Below are 23,316 nucleotides of genomic sequence, written 5' to 3' on the forward strand. Positions count from 1 at the left end.
ACTGTTGACTTGCGTATATTTAATATTATATATATATATATATATATATATATATCTGAATTTCCAAATTAACATAAATTTTTTTAATGCATTTTCAATTTTTTTTTTTTTGGAAATTTCTATCGAAATATTCGCAAATTAGTATGATCGATATATATATATCTAATTCAATATTTAATTTATTGGCTATTTTGCGTATTTTACACCATAATTTTACTCCAAATTAATGTCAAATCGATTTCTCCTATTAAGTTATCAATTTCTTACGCAATTCAACTCACTTTATGCTTATTCTCTTAACTAAGGAAAACTGTAATTATGTTAACAGAAACACACGCGGTTGCTATAAGAATATATTGTCATTATCGATCTAAATACGATATTCATATATGACTACTAATAAAAAAAATTAATAGGACAATGGTCAAAAATTCGACTCCTCGTGTTTAACCAAGTTGTATTTTTATGTGGGATCCATTATAGAACTTCAAGTTGTATTTTATGTGGGATCAGTCATGAAACCAATCCAACAAGTACACTGTTTAAATTTATTAAGATCAAAGGGCCAAGACGCCAAAAGAATTTGAAACGATTAAGCAATCATCATGTCAACCATAATTTCAATCCAATGGTCTCAAACAAGTTGCAACAACTTGTAAAGATATGCAGCTCAATTCAGCTTAGACCAAGCACAACAATTTCAAGGGATTCATTCAGCTGAAATGATAGGCTTATAACAACACCAATAAGTGTGAAATGATATCATTTCAAGGAATGAATAGTCATGAATCGATGACCCCACCCTTCAGCTCTTATATTTGAAGCCCATAAATAGAGGTATTAAGCTAGACAAATATCGCACCTAAATCACTCAAAAAATTACTAGTACCAGCTTCCAAAGGAGGAATAGAAATTTGCTTCCATTTTTCAAGGTTTTCAAGTCGAAATTATGTCCAAACCTCGTTCGAACACAAGCAAAGTTTTGGTCATTTTCGAATTCGAGTCTATCTTCACTTTTTCTATTCAAGAACAATCAAGTAAGTGAGCTTATGTTTTAAAACTATATTTTATATATGCTTTGATTTCATTTGAAAGTATCGTTTGAACATTAAATATTTGTTTTGTGTCATGTTTTAAGAACCTTATGATTTTAGCATTGTTATGATTCAACAGGAAATGGAAAGGATTTCTGACTATGACGAGTGTATGACCCTCGTACGGTAGGATTATAACTGTATTATGGTCTCGCCCTTTAGAAGATTACCATATAAGAGACTGATATCAGTTAACCATGAAAAACAGATGAATTTCAGTGGTTGCTTTAAGTTTATAATGTTAAGATTTTAATTTGATTATGTTATACGATTCACGTTATGATATGATTTCGGAATTCTATATAAATATATATGTTGTAAAATGTATCGAACGTCCCCATTTACTGAGTATTTCACAAAATACTCACTTCTTGCACTCTCATCACAGATAAAAACGAATAACAAATCAAATATGAATGATAAAGCTAGTTCAATCAAGACCAGTCATGTCATTCTGTTTTTATTTATGTTTTCATGTTCTACGCTTCCACAATTCATTTCAATTCTAATCGCATTGTAAAAGCATTGATATGATTTATGATATAGAGGCAAGATTTGTACTAAGAGATTTTTTGTTTATGATTGTGTAATTGTTAAACGATGACGCTATCAATAAGCATCGGTATTCGATCGGCCTTGTCTAATACAATACAAGTTTTGAACTCTGTCTGTTCCATTTTCGACTTCTGCTATGAAAAATAATCACTTTAAAGATATGTACATGTATAACTTGTTATCCTGATATTCGATCGGCCCTCATTTGCTAAATGTTTCTCAAAACGCTCACCACCTTACGTCCCTCCCCAGATAGCAATGAAGAACAGGTTGAAGAGACAGAATAAGATCAATTTTTGGGATGATGAAGAAATTCCAGAATTATGAAGAGGGTCACCCTGATTTCAAGTTTATAGTTTATTCGTATTAGATTTCGCATTTTTCTTTGTAAGAACAGCTTCCACATTATTCATATTTAGCATATGTAAAGACAATGTTCTTTTATGAATTAGACTAGTTTTGACTATTTGTTACGAGACTTGTGGTTTTCAATGAAATTGTTACACAATGTTGGATGTCATCTACATCTCATTCACAGGGCGTGACAGTTACCACCAGCTATAACTCTTGCTAAAACGACAAGGGCTCGAACCTACGTTTGGTATCAGAGTCAATGTCACATATTTGATACTTATTGATTGCAAAAGGTGCAATTATTGAGAGAAAGATTGTTATGTGCAATAATTGTTCCTGCTATGTAGAGTAATCGAAACATGATACTTGAGCTGATGTACGATTTAAAACATTTGAGTTACATCGTTACCACCAGCTTTTTGGTAAAACGACAAACTTCCTACCCAATACATTTCATTTTTTTCTATACACGATCGTTTTGTATGTACTAGTAATAACTATTGGAAAAGTAAATTAAACAATCAATTCTTGATAAATCATCCTTCTATATATAACAAAACAAATATAAAAAAACATCAAGAGAAAAAAGAGATGGTGCGGAAATTGGAATCAAGAATCCGAATCAAGAATCCATCATCTACCATCACCAATAACCTCATGAAGTATGGGTTTAGCTGAATTTGTGGGTGAATAAGTACCTGAGCCTGATACCATTGTTGTGCTATTTGTAGAATTGATATGGGTGTTCTCCGTGTCGTCCGATATAAACGTTGTATCATCATTAAACTTCCAGTCTGTTAGATAACTGGGCCTTGTAGTAACAGAAGCCACCTCCACATCTCCAGAAAGCATGGCTACCACACGAGACATCGAGGGCCGTAGGCTGGGTGATGCTTGAGTGCATAGAAGAGCTACACCGATTATTGTCCTTACTTCATCAGGGTTGAATATGTGTAAAGAAGGGTCGACCAGCTCGGTTTCTTTTTTACTTTCATGAAGGCTCCATGCCTGAAATTTCGCACTCATAATATTCGGTCTGCTGATAATATGCACAAAGGTTGAAAACTATAAGAACAATACCCATTCAAGAAGATAAATCTTATCGATTTCCAAATTCGAGTCAGAATTTGGCCTTCCGCTGACTATCTCCAGAGCTACAACCCCAAAGCTAAATACATCAGCCTTTTCTGTCAGATGTCCACGCATGGCATACTCCGGAGCAAGATACCCACTGCCCAAGTTTGAAAAAAATAATTGAATTGAGGGTCATGCTTCGTATTTGTGTCCTAATTATTAAGAGCGAGAACGTAGAATCTTACATTGTTCCTGCAACTCGAGTGCTTATATGGGTCTTTTTGTCGTCGTACAATTTGGCGAGGCCAAAATCCGAAATTTTTGGAGTGAGATCAGAATCAAGCAGAATGTTGCTGGCTTTCACATCTCTGTGCACGATTCTCAGTCGAGATTCTTCGTGTAGATAAGTTAGACCCCTGGCCACTCCCAGGCATATGTCATAGCGTGTTGGCCAATCAAGATATAAACTTTTACTTCCTGTTCCACCAACGGGTCACTTAAATTCCAGTTCAAAATGCTAGCTCTAATTAAAAATTACATATGAACCTTCAAACATCCTGTTATACCGATTCCAAATAGTAGTTGATCAAGACTCTTGTTTTCGAGATACTCGTATACAAGCAATCTTTTATTCCCTTCAATGCAACATCCATACAATTTAACAAGGTTACGATGTTGCACAGCAGAAATAGTAGCAATCTCGGCCACAAACTGACTCTTTCCTTGATGTGATGTCACAGACAATTGTTTAACCGCAACTACTCTTCCATCAACAAGTGTTCCCTATTAGTCAATAAAGAACGTAATTTAAGTTTCTCTGTTCAAGAATAAGGTTTTTGTGTGAAAAAAGGCAAATAAACATAGTGAAACAAGGAAAAACAGAACAAGACATGTCGAGGTGACCTAAAATAGCATATATACCTTGTAAACAGGTCCAAATCCTCCCTCCCCGAGCTTATTAACGGTATTGAAGTCATCAGTTGCAGTTTTAAGTTCAGCGTAACTGAACGTGTAAGGCCGTATATCAATCCCCAATAACTCTGCAAATTCATAGAAACATGTTGCTATCTTTCGGTTGGCAAGATGACGAATTCTTGATTTGGCAATTGATACTCTTCCATGGTTTTAATCTTATTAATTATTTTTTCTTTAAATCAGGAAAACAGATAGAGGCATCTGATTTGTCCCACATTATACTTTAATAGTCTACTGTATTTTTCCGTCCATACCTTCATCCTCAAAGTTCTTCTGCATTTTCCTTTTCCAGAAAAGGTAGGATATCGCTAGAATAGAAAGCAAGCTGGCGGCTCCAACTGCAACAGAAATCCCCACGATAAGACCACTTCTGTTCTTCTTCTGACCGGGAGGATTGTTTGCAACAGTTGGAACAAAATCTGTATACAATGCGGTGGCCAATTGACACAAAGAAATTAGGCTAGAAATTTTTACACGGGTAGTCATGTTATAGGGAGTTGTACATACCTGGAGTTGCACTTATTGCTTGTATTAAAGGTCCATAAGTACCCTGTGAAGGTACACAGCAAGTTCCTTTTCCAGCCCAAAACAGATGGATTTCGATATAGTTTTCCGACACTATGGCTTTGAATTCCTTCGCAACAGCTCTTAAAGAACCAACCTCTTTCTGTATGTCAAAGTCTTTTAACTCTAGATTCCCCTGGAGAACATAAACAACTAAGAATAATGCACATCCAATGATTCTTTTTTTTGAGTCATTACAGTTGATGAAGTATAACTTAGTTCATTAAAAGCACGGAAAGATAAGATTCTTTAGCAGGTTCTTTTTCTATTTGCTAATACCTGGACGTATATATCAAAAACACGTCGTCCAAGACTCCTCCAAGTCCTGCTACCGAAGATTACTATCTCTGCAAATTGGAGTTTCACGGTGTAGTTACCATTCTCTAGGCCTAAGCCATAGTATCTTAACGATCCAAAAGAAAGTCGAGCAGTTTGGAACAATTCCGAGTCTAAAGTATTTGTAAATTGGTACAAAGAGGAGGTTAGATATCGTGGATTATCAGAAGCCATGCCAGCATTGCTAACTGCCCATCTGCCTGTACTGGTCATATAATATGTGGCTGGACCAAGAGTCTCATTATCCATTTCATACACAGTCAGGTCAGAAGAACGAATCTGTGGACCTCCACACTTAACTGCAAAGCTGGAATCTAGAAACCATCACAAGAAAAGAAACCATTTAAATGCCGATGCAACTTCTTAAAATATGCACTAAACTCAGAGATCATCGCAACTTTTGCACGTGGCACTCAAAAGACATCCTCCTTCTAGTTACATAGCTATCAAACAACTATACACTTGATAAATAGCAGTCTATGAACAAGTATATTTCCACGTCTAAGAATTATACTGTGAAATGCTTAAAATATGAATTTGGATAATAATGCTTCCTATTTATATCATTGTTTTATTTTCTTGGTTACTCTCAAATCTACGTCAGAAGTAGGTTGCTGGACGCTCTCGTATTAACTTGATATAAGCAAACAAGTCTAGCATATCTTAAAAAATAACCAAGTCTCTTCCATCCCACACAAGGAAAATTGATTCATCAATAAACACTTTGAATCTTTTGGAATCCATAACCTTTTTGTAGGTTGAACACAAAATATGCCACTTACAAATAGGTGATCCTCGTTGACAAGGAAAATTCCTCTGAAGACAATTCAATCCAGAAGGCAAAACACTAAAAAGCAGAAGAGTAATTAGTTATAAGCAAAATGAGCAAAAAGATGCACAACAGATGCATAAAAACCAAGGGACAATGTCACCAGAAGCAATATTGAGAGTCTGCATGGCATGGGTATTCACCTTTGGTTGGAACCACCGATTGTGAAGTTGTTGCCAACTAAGTTACTACAACATAAAAAGATATCTATGTAAGATAAAATAAAAAATATTAAAAAATCAAATTTTTGAGAAGAAAGAATGTAGAATTTGCGTATTTTGGATTTGGTCGATCATACATCTGTAGATTTCGCTGGCTGACCCAAGAAGGAAAGCTCCCAGATAACTCATTGTATGATAAATCTCTGCAAGCAAGCACAAAAGGGTTATTCGGCATGCATTAATAGCATTGATGAGTTGTACTTTTTGTGAAAAAAATTGTACTTTTACTCTATAGCACAAGGTTTAGATATCACTGGACCACGTAGTCTTATAGATGTTCATAAGCATATTTTGCTTATGCTCTCACATTGAGGAATGTCAAATATGGAGTTTAAATCTATGACCACCCATCCAAACATGCTATCAAATACGCAAGTTCCAGAACCATTCCCCCGCTTATAACAAGTATGATATGATATAACCAATTGCATCTTGATTGTGCCACATAAAAAAAAGGGAATAGAATCAGTGATGTGGAAACAACTTCAAGGGAGACCAATTTTTTTCTAAGATATTAAAATCTATAAATGAACTAACATATTTTGAAGTACTGAAATCTTTTGGGTTGGCAGCACTCCAATGAACTTGTTAGAACCCAGAAACCTGAGGATTGAAGGTCACTGTAAGTTTCTTATTTTGTTTATTATATTTTATTAGGGTAGAAAGAGTTGATAGCTGAGCTCGCTTTCATAAGTAAACATTTTACAAGCTAGTAATTCCTCCAAGATTGAAAAGAAACTCTGGAAGTCCTCCTGTCAAGTTGTTGAAGCTCAAGTCCCTGAAACGTTAAGAAAAAACATTGTTGAAAGAACCGAAAACATATTAAGCTTTTGATCATGATTGAAACACAAAGCACAATGTATACAGTCATATCAGGGTATCCCCTTCCACAATATTGATGTGCTGCTTTGAGGACTTAATATGTTCGGCTGGAGTGACAAATTCAGCCAAATTGTTCTGTCTCAAAATGCTTTTGAAAATCATCCTTGAATGAGGATACTTACAGGAGTTGTAAACTACCAAGTTGCCCGAAGAACGAAGGTATAGAACCAGAAACATTATTGTTCCGCAAAACCCTGTTCAACAAGCCATTAAAATTTAGAATTTGCCACCAACAAATCAAAGTCAATAGCACACCAGGTCCCAAAATTGATGGAAATTTTATTCCTTTGTTTCCTTACAATGTGGCCAGAGTATGCATATTTTGAAGGAAATCCAAAGAAGAACTCCCATTAGATATATCGCTTATTCTCCTGAGCATGATATTTGAACAAATTGATTAACTTCTGCTTAACAAGGAGAATGTTCTAAAATACAGGAAAAAAATTGGCTAGACTCACAAGTCATTCAAAGAACTTAAATTGGAAAAGGATAATGGTATTGAACCTTGAAATGAATTCCCCTGAAACCTCCTGTAGAATTTTGTAAAAAAGGAAGTAACAAACTATAAAATGTAGTAATTTATTAGCTCTTGAAATTACCAAGAGGGGAAAAGGTTAAATTATCAAGCAAGAGGGCAAGTCGGAATTTTCTCACAGAGCAATGAGTTTTGACCAATTTCCAATGAAGTCAGGTATCTGGCCAGTAAGGGCATTGTCTGATGCCCATCTGAAATGCCAACATTTATTTCCAGCAAGTGTGATCTTAGAGAGTTGGATAAAAATATAGATTGTGTGCATAAGGATATGGTTCATGAATTAGTGCTCTTACACTCTCTCCAAGCTCGTTAGTTTAGCAAATGATGGAGGTATTGGACCACTAACACCAGCACTATCAAAGTATCTGGCAAGATGGAAAAACAAAGAAATATGAAAAAAGTTGACCATGATACTTTTTTGGTTGCCACCCAAAGATATTTAGGCTTGAAATAAGACCATGAATTAGACAAAAAGAGAGGGCATTGTTAGCCCTCGGTTATGAAAAATGCAAGCCTTTATACTTCATTTGAAAGTATCCTCCAGCATTGTCTCTCTACATGAAAGAGCTTTTTGATGAGCGTAAAGGAAACACGGAATTTCTGAAACGAGTCAATCATCACTAATATCGTCGATTTAGCTAACTAGCATTAAAACAAGTCTAAAACAATACCATTGAGAAAATGGAGAATGTGTCAGGACATACATTTGTGTTAATCTTGACAAGTTCCCAAGTTCAAGTGGTAAAGGGCCAGAGAAGTTGTTTGTGCCGAAGGCTCTGCATGTTGAACATAAAAAAATTAACCATGTGTCTATGAATAAAGAGTACGTCAGGATTTAACAAAATCAAGTTTTCCCATTATATTGCTGGATAAATTTTGAAGTGTTAAATTGTAGTGTTTAAAGAATTCTTATTTAGACTACAATAATTGAATCTTTACATAGCTGAAAGCATGAGAGATTTGATAGGAAATCTTTTCTAAAATTAAATAGCGATCAGCCCATGCCAATGGTAAATCAATGTTAATCAGATTACATACGATTCTAAAATTGCTCCACGAACACAAGGAAACAACTTCATGTCTCAAACATTGAAAGACACTAAAGAGGCCTTACATAGATCTTAGATCAGACAGTAGACCAAGTTCCTTTGGAAGCTCCCCCGACAACGCATTTATGCCAAGACTCCTAATAACATTTAATGAACATTTTAAAAATTTGTTCATTTAAAAACTGGCAGTTGACAGACAAGATGTAAAACATATAAAGGTTGCTCACAAGTACTGCATGCGAGTGAGAGTACCGATGGTTGCAGGAAGGGGACCTGTTAAATAGTTTTGACCCAAATTCCTGCCAAAAAAAAAAAAGAGAAAATACCCAGTTTTAGAATCAGCATAGCACAGAAACAAAATGAGATACAGTTCTTATAGAGCAAAAAAAAAGTGATATAATTCGTTTTTCACAAATAAATTCAGGAATTAGCCATACAGATCAGTGAGATAAGTCAAATTCCAGATCTCTTCGGGAATAGGACCAGCAACATCCAATGCATAAACTCTCCTGTTCAATCAAAAAATAAGATAATTTAGTCAGTCAGTTTTTGCACTTGGGATGCATACAAAGTTTTAAAAAAATTGGAGATGCATATCTATCAAACTAGACCAAATATACACGAAAAAGGTGTCATTGTTCTCAAATGATTTAATTGTCATGCATTATTAACTAATCTCAATATTGTAACTTACAGAGCAGTAACATGGCAAGTAGCACCATTGTCAAAGGAACAAGTACATTTGATACCCGGATTAAAGTTCACTATTTCAGTTGCGTCAATGGCGACTCCGCTACATAACCGGCCACTAATGTTCCACTGATCTGATGGCAGGAAGTTGCCATCTCCGGAACAAAGAGTTTATAGCTATTGCTGCACAAATTAGATGATAGTGTTTCATTTCATTGTGAAATGCACGTTCTTAATAAGGTCAATGAAACAAAATGAGCACGCATATTATTTTTTCAGATATTAACCGCTCATTCGTTGAAGAAAATTTCCCAGCTAATTCTCCTCAACAATAAGTCTACAGTTCATCACGGGACAATCATGTATACAAGCATAGTAGTACTTGGAATATCTATGATAACTCTCACTTCTCCGTAAAACTCACACAATTGTGTCATAGTGAGACCATTAGACATGTGAATAGTCTCCTGAAAAAGATGACCGAACAAATTTGTTACAAATGTCTCAATGATATATTAAATTAATAAAGAGTGATTTATAAACTCAAGAAAGTTACACCACCCAATAGACAAGCTTTTTGGGATAGTACCCCTCTTGAGTTTATAACCTAATACGAGTGATCTAGTTGAGAGTTGGCACAACAGAAGTGGCGACCTAGAAAAGGACAATCATCGGATCAATGTTGATAATAAAAATTATAGGTCGGATTAAGGTGCATGATGCATGCACTGAATACTGAAAGGTGAGTGAAAGTCATCTAGAGTGGGCTGCCGCAGACGTCGGCTTCCAAGGGGTCGGCAATGTTGCAAATATCTCACATGGATATGTAAACTAAAAAAAAAATAACTTACAAACTCAAGAAAGTTACAACACTCAATACAAGCCTTTTGGGATGGTACCTCTTGGCAACTAGATGGTCTTTTAACAAATTTAGGGCTCTCTGGTATCATTGTTTAATCTCCGTAATCGTTTTTATTAAATAACAAACAAACTAAACCATGAATTATTAATAACCAAACCTAGCTTCTCATATAAAGAAATTAAAAAAAAATTAATTCTCAGTTTGGTTAGGTTAGAATGTTTTGTTTACACTTTGTATTTTTTTTTTAAAATAGTTTGATGTGTTCTATATTTACCTAATTACTATAATGATAACATAAATTAATGAGAAGTTGGGGCTTTAAAAACGACATTTGTTGCAGAATATTTTAATGTATTTTATTTTATCGCAGACATTAAACCTTAAACCATACCAATTTTTTTTTTTTGTTGACTTTGGAAATGACTCAAATCCTGATCAACTAAAAACCAACCAAAATGAAACAGTTTGGTTTTATGATTTGGTTCGGTTTTCGAACACCCTATATATATCCTCGATGAGAACAATGTCAAAGGTAGTTTTTTTCCACCAGCAAACAAAATTGGACACTGAAATACAAACAAGTTGACAAGAATCGAAAGCTACTTTACTAAAAAAGTATATTGTTAACAGGCAAGTAAGTCAAAAGGAAAATAAAGATGAAGCCATCATAATAGAAAAATGTGTTATTTGAAATAAAATAATTAATAGTGGAAGTACTTTTCTCTCCTTCTTTTTTTCCCTTTGAACTCAGATCGGTTGTATGCTCCCCAAGAACTCCCCCATGATTATCATTAAAAACTTCTGAAATCCCAAGATATGAATCATCTGTTAAAATATTATATTTTATTTTTATACTTTGATTCAGAGATTTGAAGGAAAATGCTTTGATAAACATTTTTATGTATATCATATCATATCTTTGTTAATTACACCTTATTTTTTTTAACTTAACTTTCCTTAACAAAATATTGGATCTAAGTAATTTACTCAGCAGAGGCAAAAAAATTTACAACCTAGAGGATTGATGGAATGATCATCAAATTTTGCAGAGCGGGAGCCACAAGTTCAAGAAATTTTAAAGCCAACAGATTAATTCTCTACCATTCATATTTGGGATTTTAAAAAAAGAAAAAAGAAAAAGGAATCAACCGAAATCACAAGTTAACCAGTTAAGCTTAATTTATCAAACTTAGGCAAGAATATAGAATGATGATGCTCACCTTCAAGAGGATCGATTGTTGCATTAGTGCTGTTCTGAGCTCGAACGGTGAGCCCAAATGCTGCAGCAGACAACAAGAACAGTAGGGTCTGTATCGGTGGCGCCGCCCTGATGGACCGCTGATGAGATGGCGCCGCCGCCATGTAGTACAGTGGGGTGGCAAGAAGAAAATACGAAGAGTCGAATGTAAAATGTGGAAGATTGGTTTTCTGGAGAGATTATTACATCAACTTTTGAACTCTCAAATCCAACTCAACTCTGTATTAAAGTATCAACAAGATATGCCGGTCCTCGATTCTGATTGTCGGTCAATTCAGATAAATGGATAATCGATCCACACACTTCCAAGATAAACGTTGTGAGTCGTCACTTATCTTATTAACAAGATTAGAGGCACGGGGCACAGGATATGGGTTCGGTTCGGTTCAAAAGTTTATTTGAAATTGTACTGTAAAACTTATCCAATCGAGTTCAAATTTGACTTTGAGAATATTCGACTCGTAAGTTGACGAGCTTGGCTCGACTCAGCTCGGCTCGGTTCGATTTGTTTATATCCAGCTTGGGATCGACTAGTTGATTGGGCATTGAGTGTACAATAATAACTTACATTATCCCACGTCGAAATTTGAGTATAAGTGAAGTGAGTGAAATACGGTAAAATGAGAAGCATATTCTTTAAATTCTCATATTATAGTTGATCTTTTAATTAAGAATGCTCTACGAGCTCGAAAACGAGCCCTAACGATCTCGAAAAAAAACATGTTTAACGATTCGAGTTCGAGTCAGACTCGTTAAACATGATAAACGAGTTATTAACGAACCGAGCTCGAATTATTTACGAGCTTAATAATTTGAAAACGAGTCAAACTCGAGCCAATGATAAAAGCTTGAGTCAAGTTCGAGCCTATATATACTTTAAACGAGCCGAATTTGAGCCTGAACTTGATACTGTTTAACTCGACTCATTTGCATCCCTGATCACTTCCTATTCGTTCGATTATATTATTTTGTAATTAAATTATTTAAATAATTAATATTATAAAATTTTCATTTTTATTAACATTGCAATACAGTTGTCTCTAGTTCAACGGTTATATTTCTGATTTAGAATAAAATTTAAATTTAAGATGTAAGAAAATAAACATAAATTTCTCACCCTTGTCAACCGTTTATAAAATCTAAAATAAAAAAATTTAATATGGATATAGTTAGATGACGATAAGTATAATAATTGTTCATTCTTGAAGAGCGATTAAAAAAAACATTCGGACTGTTATATAATTTAAAATATCTGAGTTGCATGTATTTGTAGTCAAATGAAAAGCGTTCGATCCTAGGATTAGTATCAAAATTAAGGTCATTAGTTCGATTCTTATTAATTGTAAGGAGAACAAATATTGAGAGGGAGACTATTGGAGTGCAATTATCACTCATGCTGGGATAACGGTCAAAACGTGAAACTTGGATTACACGTTTTAAATTTTTGTAAATTACACTTAATTTTTGATAAAATAACAAATATTCGGTCTTAATATAATGTTAACCATGATTATTGTCACGTTGACGAGCATAATCATTCGTTCTTAAAATAAATGCAATTGGCAATAATCGAGTCAGCTGGCTCTTACAATTGTGCAGGAGCCACGTATCATTTCCAATATTTCTTAATTCAATCGCCTTTAACTTTTATTATTGAACTTAGCAAATGATGCATGTATATTAAGCATTATTTGTAATTTCAAGCATGATATTTTTTTTACGAAGTATAATCAATTTATAATTTGTTTTTTATAAAACTTGTTTTCTCATAAAATAACGGGAAGGGATATTTTGGTTAAAAATTGAAAAACTTAGAGAACAAAATTAGTTAATATCAAATTTTTTTTATTACGGTGGAACTGGTATTCGCTATTTTTCGATGTGTACTAGGTAAATCCTCGGATTAGCGCACCAGACTGTTCGCCTGGAAAATTATTAGTATGAAGAATCGAAACTCCTGATTATTAATTAAATGCTCACATATCCATCAACTCGACACCATCATAGAAAAATCTCTCACTTAATAATATGGAATAAGTATAAGAATTACAAAATAAATTTAACTTTAATACACGCTAAACAAATGCAGCAAAGTCGGTAAGGGGCTCAAATAAACAATGGGCCGTGCCTTTGTTTCCCAAGCCCAAGCCCAAGCCCAAGCCCAAGCCCAAGCCCGTCACCAGAAAGTGCTGGCCATCGTAATTGTGTGTGCCGAAACAGAGTTGGTCTGGATTTTATTATACTCGATGATATCGATTAATATTTTTTTAAAAAAATATTTCCACAAACAATTAAAAATTTTAGAATTAATTTGAACGTGAAATATAAAAGTACTCTTTAAAACATTACTTCGTGGAGTTGGCGACGATTCTGTACAATAAGTTAACAATTATATGCAACAAAATGTAATGAAATGGGATTGCATTTTTCAGGTTTTTCCCTTCGCAAATTGAAATCTTACACAGATTAAAATAACACATACTTGTCTGCCCTACTTCAACTTTAGTATGCAAGGAACATAATTTAGTTCTTGTTTTTTTTCTAATATTGTACAAATTAAATTATAGAGTTTTACTTTCTTAAACTATTGAGATATTTGAAAAACTCTAAATATGATATATTTAATTACAAGAGTTTATTTTCTAATGAAACTCTTGTTTTCATATCTTATAGAATTATGTTCAAAGAATAAACTCTAGGGCAAAAGAATCTTATAAATAATCAAACATAGATGTTGGGATCGGACGGATGAAACATTGATTTTAAGACGCCGTAGGAGATCAAGCACGTACACCGGTAATTTAATAAAGAACTTAGAGCCAAAAGCGTATTGAAGTGTTATTGATAGGATCGATTAGAAGGTAATTGTTGAGCTACAATAACTCTGTTCTTGAAATATTGAACACCGATAAATTAAATCAAATTTGGTGTTCAAATCAAGCGGAAAATACTCGAAATAATCCTTCGTAGAAACCGATTGTAATGCCAGAATTTTGAAAAAAATAAAATTGTGGCAGTAGTTGTGATGGTTTATGGCTTTACGTTATGGTATGAATGGTAATGAATGTTATAGAATTGAATAGATAATGGATGGGTAGAATCAAAGGTTGAATTTGAGCTAAATAGGTAATAGAAGTGCAGAAACGGTATGAAAAATGTGGCAGTAGTTGTGGTTTTTAACATAATATTTTGTATATTGATCCAATTGATGTGAGGCCACTTTCATTAGAAAGATAAGACATAAGGCTATAACTTTCTTATTTTGAGTTTTGGTCAAATAATTAGGGAAGACGAGCCAAAAGCGCCCCGAAGTGTGTCGTGCGTATCGTCGTTCCTACAATGACACATGTTGGGAGATTGAGCATAACTTTTTACTCAGACCTCCAAATGACATGAGACCAATTGGATATGCAAGCCAAGACATAGGGCTACAACTTTCTAGTTTACAACTTTCGCAAATTCTGAAGTTAAAAATGCGTTTTGGACAGAATACGACGCGCCCCTGCGCCAGATCCCGCGCGATGGCGCGCCCATTGCTGAAATTTTGGTGTTTGGACAGTATGGTGCGCGCCCCTGCGCCAAAACACGCGCCATGGCGCCCAACACTTGTACAAAAAATGTGTTTTGAGGTTTGTATGGTATATATTAGATTGGGGAATGATTTTTGTATCATTTCTTCTCATCCTCATTTCTCTCCATCGGTTTAGAGCTAGGGTTCCTCATTTCTTCTTCAATCCAATTTCTTCCAAAACATTAATCTTTGATTAAAGCCTTACTTTTTGCTTGGAGATTAGAAGTTCTTCTCCTCAAGAGTTTAGAAGCAAGGTAAGAAAGTTTATTTCCTTGGGTTAATGATTGAAGGGAAAACAATGGGTTGTTTGGTTTGAGTGTTGAGGTAAAGTTGTTAATATAATGATTGATGGTATTGTATGTATTGATATTTTGGAAAAGAAATGGAATTGTAGAGGAGCTAACTCTTTAGCACGCACGCCACGTGTTTGACAAAATGATTCAATGAATGTTTTTATGCCATATTATGGTTAAGAAATGATATGGATTCCTTCTTTACACAATTGTTGGGATTTGAGTTTTCTTGAATATCCAAATTTCGGATCTTGATTCGAAGCATTATTGAATTAATTATGAATTTTGTACAGAAATTGCTCTGTTTTGATAAATGATCCGAGTTCTTGAGTTATAGTAGAATTCAGAGGTTCAAGACTTCTCACCTACACATTTCGATCTTCTTTTGGTAATATTTGAAAGGTATGTTACGGTTGGTAACATACGAGGTAAAAGTATCATTTTTATTTTAAATTGAAAATTCTATGGCTTGATGAAATACTTGTGATTTTTTATGATTGATCTTTTGAGATGAGCTTATTATGATATTGACTTGATGAGATTGAAATGCATCATTGCATTGCATATTGAGCCACTTTTCGATTCAGATTTTATATGGCGGAGGTCGCCTTGATATATTGATTTGTTGGACGTATGGGGCTATAGTTGAGTTGGCATAGTGTATGCGGAGGTCGCTGCTATGGCCTGAACACTCTCTATAGGCGCACCATAGTCCTTGGGATTGTAGAACACAGCACCCCACCTCGAGCGGATGAGTCGGTGGATGTTGTTGGGGGATTCTCTTTCCTTGGGTACCCTATGGCCAGATGATTCACTTGATCTTGAAATTTATTGATAGCCCACAGCTTCTGATCATGCATTGCATTATATTGCATCTTTATGGATTTATATGAACTATTTTGAAAATTAAATTCTATGTTATTGATTGTATCATACTGGGTTTATACTCACCGGCACGTCGGCTACCTCTTGTTTTCATGTGCTTGACGGTAGGTGAGGCGAGGCTTGGGATGCCAGAGTCCAGTTCCAGGCGAGGAGATACGAGTTAGAGTGGGATTCTCGGGTCTTAGGAGCTATTTGATGATGTTTGGATTACTTTTGTTCACTAGTTATTTTGACATGTTGAAAATTATATTTCAAACATTTGAGACATTTAAATTATTCTGACGATGTTTATGTCAGTTTGTGAACAAGAAATTATATATTTTATTAAATCGTTTGGTTTGATACATTTAAAATTATTAGTATTAGATATCGGACCCGGGGCCCCACATCGATTGAATATTTTTTAAAGTATTTAAAATATATGCAAGTTGAATGAGTAAAAATATTTTAGTTGAAGCATTTTATCAAACACTTGGTATCCAATATTTTCGTATTTGAAGAACACATAAAATGCTTCAACAATGCATCCTTAAAAACAATGAAAATGATAAGTAAATGCAATAAACAAATAGACACAAATTTGTTTATGGATGTTCGTAGACTTCAAATGCTCCTACGTCACCCCTTCTTCCCCTTGGGAAGGATTCACTAGAAGACTTTGAATTATACAACACCTTGTACAAACCCATTCAGCTAAGACTTACACCACTGCCTAAACTGAACTCCTAGCACTCAAGATTGTAGGCAGCACCTCACAATCAGCATATTGTTTAATGTCTCATATGCAAAGACTACATACACAAGTTTATTGTCTTTGTGCAAGACTCACTCAACTAAAATTTTCAGCTCAAACTCTCTGTATATGTGTGAGTGATTGTGTGTGAGGAATTTATCATTTATAGTGTATATCTCAAATGTATCCTCACACAAGGGCTTGTGCTCTCAACTAGCTGATTTCTTTATGCCAAGTGCCCATGCTTTGAATCCACTTCAAAAGCTCTTGTTTGATCTTCAAGATATTGTATTTATAAGTCCCAACAATGATATATACGTTAGACACAAGAATATGACCGTTTGGAATGTTTCTGTACTGTTTCTGAAATTGCAACGGTCAAATTCGTCTTACTGGGCATTTTCCCGACTGGTCAACTCTGATCAACTGGTCAACTCTGATCAGCTGGTCTGGTTCAGTTCAGTTGGTTCAGTTCAACTGATCTGATTCAACTGGTTTTCAGCTGGTCTGGTTCAGTTCAACTGGTTTAATTCAGTTTCAGCTGGTGTGCTGAAATCAACCTAGCTGATTTCAGTTTGTGCAGAACCAGTAACTTCATCATCATTTATCAGCATCTTAAACTTCGATTCAGACTTTGACTTCTGAAGATGATTTGTAGATCATTGTCGTATCTTTCCAACGCATACTGAATTGCTTCATTTCGATAAACGAGATGAGAGATATGACCAAACTACCGCAGCTGCTCGAACCCAACTGATTGTTGTCTTCGTGCGATCAGTTATGATCAGTTGCGATCAGTTTGACCTATATAAATTCCTATTTTGCCCAACTGACGTGAAATACGACTTGTTCCAAATTGAGTTTTCTAATCATTCCAGTTGGCGGATTGTCATTTGGATCATCCAGTTGAGAGATATCTTCAAAATACCGAAGCTCGCCAGAAATTTAGTTTGTTCAGAATTCAGTTTCGGCTTGCTTTTTGTTTTAATAACTTCACACTTGAGTAAATATGTTAGAAATACAATAACAAGTTTTGTTAATATCAAAATCAAGATTGCGAACTTGAAAAGTTCCAACAGTTATTGTGAAACGTTGAAAATATTCATTCACAATACCTAATCATTGTATTGATTAGAGTGGTGTTTATCGAAGATGATTTTGGCTTCACAAACTTTGCATATGTAGTTTTGGTTATTTGGTTTGATAAGTATTTTGGATGTACTTTGCTCCCCCACTTTGTTAAGGGAGTTAGCTTTTCATTATTAACTAGTATTGGTTTTATAATGAAGAGAATGTTCAGACTTCAGACATTATGCTAATGAATTTGCCAACAGACTTCGTAAAAACAAATGATTAAATGTCTCCCTAAGTGATGAAGATTCTGACGAATAACGGAGATTCAGTGAAGGGGAGAATCACACTTCTATGTTTGCACTATTATAGAAGAAACGTTTAATGCAAGTTAATTCACTGGTTGTTTCCTCTAGTGTTGCGACACCTAGTAGGAATACCTCTCCAAATTCATCAAGTTATATCTTCCTCAATGTGACAACCTCTAGTGATTCAAGTGATCTGAAAACTCAGGATGTAGATGAAGAAGAAGTCACTTTGGAAAGCATACATAAATTCTATGAGGAACTATACGATGATTGGATCAAAAGGAACAAACTGAACTCGACTCTCTTGGAATATAATATAGAGTTGAAAGGTTGTGTGTCCAGACTTGAAGTTATGCTAAGTAAGAAGGACATGGAGTTGTACAAGACCAAGATTGAACTTGCAAAGTCTACAAAGACACTTGCTAAGTTCAACTCGAGCTCAACCAAACTTGACTCCATATTAATTATGGGAAAAGACAGTAAAGCCGGTCCGAGGTTTAACAATAGTGTGTTTGAATTTGGAGAATCCTCCAACTCAAGATCACAACTGACTGTTTTTGTGAAAGACAGTAAAGATGCTTCAAATTCTCCAAAAGTCAATCCTACGGCCAAAATTCTTCTAACAAAAAATCAAAATTATAGACAAAAATCTAAGCAAATGAGACATCATTTTGTTTGTCATCATGGTTTTAACACTGGTCATATCAAATCTTACTGTTTCAAGCTTAAAGATGACTACATAAGCTGAGAGACTAACCAGATATTGCGAAAGGTATCACACAACACCAACTGAAACATCGTCGCCAAGAAAACTTCAATAAGGAAAATTTGGGTACCCAAAGTTGGAATTCATTGTACTATTGCATATACATCATCAAAAGCTAATATTGCAGATATTTGGTATTTTGACAGTGGGTGCTCACACCACATGACAAGTTCAAAGCACCACCTCATTGATTATGTGGAATTAAAGAGTGGTCGAGTGACCTATGAAGGTGGTGCAAAAGGAAGGATTGATGGAAAAGGAACACTGAACACGGATGGACTCCCTATGATTCACAATGTGCTTCATGTCGAGGGACGTAACTTAACGTAATAAGCATTAGTCAATTATGTGATTATGACTTGCATTTTAAGTTTGACAAAATACTTGTGAAATCTTTGATAAAGCTAATGAAGGATCGTGAAACGACCTCGATTTTTTTTTAAAAAAAAACATAACTCGAAAACACTAATTTAAAATACTTAACATTTTCATAACCATAATAAATTACCAATTAAAATCTAAGTGTACAAAATAAATACTAAAACATCAACTAACCAAAATCATATATCTATCTTCACAAAGATCGACTAACAATATAATTAAGCATAAAAATATCTCTAATAAAATCATTAACATAATCTTTTAATCTTTAATCTATCAAGCTAGTGCGAAAACATAAAGGTCTCTCGGGTGTGTACTGCTGCACTCGATCCACTCAATTGTCAATGTCTCCCCTAAAATCATCAAATCATGCATCATACAAACCTAGTGAGTCTAATGACTCAGCACGTTCTAAACATGAATAACAAATAATACATATACATTCACATGCATTTAAAAATCATACTTTTATTTAAACTAATCTTTTGAACATTTAAAAATCATTTAATCGTAAAAATAGCTTTAAGCATATATCATATATCATAAATCATTTAATCGTAAAACTTTCAATCATTTATCATTTTGGGTGAAGTTTGATCCTTGAAAGTCACTGGTTTTTATCCTCCGGTCAACTGATCAGTTTTCAGCTCCACATGGTCCATGGGGGTGGGCACTAGGCTCCACAGTGGAAATACGATCGTCGGAGTCCCTCTGGGGTCTTTTCCCATACACAGTGTCTCTCAGGGGCCTTGGCCCGTAAACGGGGTCCCTCAGGGGCCTTGGCCTGTAGATGGGCTCCCTCTAGGGCCTTGGCCCTCACGTCATCCCCAAAAAATCGTAAGTTCACCGTTCCCTGAGAAAACGGATCCCCACGTATCGTATATCATATGTCACAGTCAATTCACATCTCTCAAAATATTTTCCTTTTCTTTTAAAATAAAAAAATATCATAACTTTTCAAAAATAACATTTTAAACAGTAAAAATCGCATAGCTTTACAATAAATCATAAAATAACATATTTTCATCAAAATCATCATTTTAAATCATAGAATATCATTTAACAAGCATTATGATCTTTCGGGACGCTGCCAAGCTTTTACGTCTTTTCCAAGTGTAAAATTCACGATTTTATCTTTTTCTCACTTTTAATGACACGGGCTTCTCCCAAATAATTATTTAAGCTTAAATCTAATTTTCCATTATTTTATCAAGCTTAAATCTAGGCTTTCTAATAAATTCTTTAATTAGCGTTTCGTGAGGCGATTAAATCCTGAATAAATTCAAAACTCATTATTTTCTTCCCAAAATTTAAATATAATAGTTTTATTACATATTATACCCTTGTGAGCCATGAACCACACTCGTGGACCCATAGTTCCAATTTTCCTTATTAAATTCGAAATAATGCCCCTTAATCGAACCCACCGAGCCATCTCTCTATTTACTCGAGCCATGGTAAAGCCACCTCGAGCCAAACCCAAGCCAAACCACCTAGGCACCCTCCTGACCAAGCCCAGCCCATTAACCAGCTCTTAGAACCACGTTAGAGCTCCTGCTCCCTGGACCCGAGTGCATGCTTATGTGCGTGTGTTGGTGTTCTAGTTGTATTGGGTTTCCTAGTTGCCTTAGGATTCATCAGGCCATCTACTCACTGATCACCCATGACCCTTACTGACCCTAGACCACGCTCAGACCCGAACCAGCGCACAAGCCACCTGAAGAGATCGGCAGCCTGCGAGTAGCTCCCCATGGTTACCTCATGTTTTCCCATGAGCCACGTCGAGCCACCTTGCACCTACCCATGGCCCGTACCATGAACAACCTCCCTTGACACTGCTGGACCTACCCTGAGCCACCCAGCCCGAGCCCCCATGGCCGCTGCTGCACATACACGAGCGCGGGGGAGAGTCCCACTTCACGTGGTGTAACGTCTCGCTCATTTTTAAAAATGCGGAAATATATTTTTTTTATAAAGCTCACATTTTCCAAATATCATTTAAAATAATCGTCTTTATTTTACAATAAAAATATCACTGTTTAAAATGACCAACATCAAACATAAACATAAAGGAGTAAAAATCGTAATAGAAAAATATAACATTTAAAAAAATGATCTTAAATATTTGTCAGTAAAAATAGCGCAGTTTAAAATAACCCAACTCGTCTAAAATCATACGTAAACATAAACGTATAAAATTCTTAAAATCATCAACGTATGAAAATATTCATCTCCTCTCAATCTCATAAATCGTAATGCGGAAAACATGTGGTCATCGGGTCGTGTCACCTTACCAGGTCTGCCTACTCAGAGTTCGGCACCTCCAGTCTCCTCATCATTAAGCTCACCTGCATCACACACGCCTAGTGAGTCTAAAGACTCAACACACCTGCACCGTTAATAACAAGTACATATACCTAGCACACAGCAGTGAAAAATATCATACTCAACATATCTTTCATGAAATTAAAAGCATAATGTAAACGTATTGTGTAAAATCATGTCATGTCAAATCATGTCATCTCATATCATCATATATGTAAACATATCTTTCATGAACTTTAAAAGCATGAACATCAACGTCTCGTGTAAAATCATGTCGTGTCAAAGCATGTCATCTCATATCATCATATACGTAAACATATCTTTCATGAACTTTAAAAGCATGAACATCAACGTCTCGTGTAAAATCATGTCGTGTCAAAGCATGTCATCTCATATCATCGTATAAGTAAACATTTTCTTTTTTATTGAATTCAGTTCATTAGCTGTGACTTTCGTATCATCATGTCATCATGTCAGTCGATGGGTCCATCTACGTGTAACCACAGTACTGGGTGGCGGGGACACCAGCGACACTCTCACCCGTCAACTGGGCCTTGGCCTATCATATCATCATATCATGTCAATGGAAATACGATCGTCGGGCTCCCTCTGGGGCCTTCTCCCGTAAACGGGCTCCCTCTAGGGCCTTTTCCCTCACGATATCTCCAATCATATCATCATGTCATCGTGTCATCGTATTAGTCACAACTAAATCACTTCCTTCAAAACGTGTCATCATATTCATAACTTAATAAAATCATGCATATACGTAATTTTTCCTTTAAACCAAGTATGCAACGTATTTATCGTAATTACATAAAAATCCTGAACGTGATGCATAAACATTTAAATCATGATAAAATGTGTTCAGGGCGCTGCCAGGACCAAAATCTCACCTCGGGTGCAAAATGATCATTTTGCCCCTGGAAACCCAAAAATTACCATTTTGCCCCTAGACGTAAAATTCCATGTTTTTGACATTTTCTTAATTCCACTGACACTAACATGTCCCAAATAATTGTTTTAAGCCTACATGAATTTTTCCATATTTTTATTTAGCCTAAATCGATGACTTTTAAATTAATCTTTAGATATAACATATTAATGCGTTTTAATCCCGAATTAAACCAAAACTTAGCATAAAATTCCCAAATTAAAAACTTAGACTTCTAATAATTATTTGAGCTTAAATATAATTTCCCATAATTTTATTAAGCTTAAATCTAGATGTTTCCATTAATCTTTTAATTAACGTTTCCTGCGACGATTAAATCCCGGATAAATCCAAAACTCATTATTTTGATCCAAAGCTTACTAAACTCCTAAAATGTTCCAAAACATATTTAAAAGCATCCTTAAACGTAAACTCGAACCAAATTCATAACTTAACTGATTCGTTTTAAAACTTGGACCGGAGTCCCGGTTTTAACCCGAATCGACTCGAAACTTAACCAAAATTTCCCCAACTTTTACCACGAACATCTAAAAGGTCCTTAAGATCTCGAATCCAGCCCTTAGAAACTCGAATAATGCCCTGAACGGTTGCTGGAAAATTCCAGCAAGCTACCCATCGTGACCCTAGTGCACCAAATTCACGTTTTACCATTCCTAGACCGAACCATCAAGGACCAGTCATGACTCGACCCTGCCTAGGCCTCCCTAGGACCCTACTGGACTCACTTAACACGAGCCTACAGCCCCGAGT

The 23,316-nt window shown here is 35.2% G+C and overlaps 1 protein-coding gene and 1 long non-coding RNA gene across 2 annotated transcripts; both read right to left on the reverse strand.

Annotated features, from left to right (window-relative positions):
• Positions 1-2,420: 2,420 nt before the first annotated feature.
• LOC142532374 (putative LRR receptor-like serine/threonine-protein kinase At1g56140) lies at positions 2,421-11,382 on the reverse strand. Its single transcript, XM_075638691.1, is given in 25 exon segments — positions 2,421-3,011; positions 3,084-3,234; positions 3,323-3,554; positions 3,644-3,860; positions 3,999-4,117; positions 4,307-4,471; positions 4,560-4,752; positions 4,896-5,266; positions 5,735-5,799; positions 5,925-5,969; positions 6,080-6,145; positions 6,540-6,605; positions 6,709-6,780; positions 7,007-7,078; positions 7,184-7,255; positions 7,343-7,414; positions 7,539-7,610; positions 7,713-7,784; positions 8,124-8,195; positions 8,534-8,605; positions 8,696-8,767; positions 8,906-8,977; positions 9,163-9,296; positions 9,298-9,341; positions 11,241-11,382. Coding segments are annotated over 25 exon segments (3,105 nt in total). The 3' UTR covers positions 2,421-2,636.
• Positions 11,383-21,353: 9,971 nt separating this feature from the next.
• On the reverse strand, positions 21,354-23,083 carry LOC142537935 (uncharacterized). Its single transcript, XR_012818607.1, has 2 exons — positions 21,922-23,083; positions 21,354-21,731 (listed from the first exon to the last, which is right to left on the reverse strand). It is a non-coding gene; the product is annotated as an uncharacterized LOC142537935 (long non-coding RNA).
• Positions 23,084-23,316: the final 233 nt, after the last annotated feature.

Source organism: Primulina tabacum, chromosome 2 (genome assembly GCF_025594145.1).
Source record: "Primulina tabacum isolate GXHZ01 chromosome 2, ASM2559414v2, whole genome shotgun sequence".
NCBI lineage: Eukaryota > Viridiplantae > Streptophyta > Magnoliopsida > Lamiales > Gesneriaceae > Primulina > Primulina tabacum.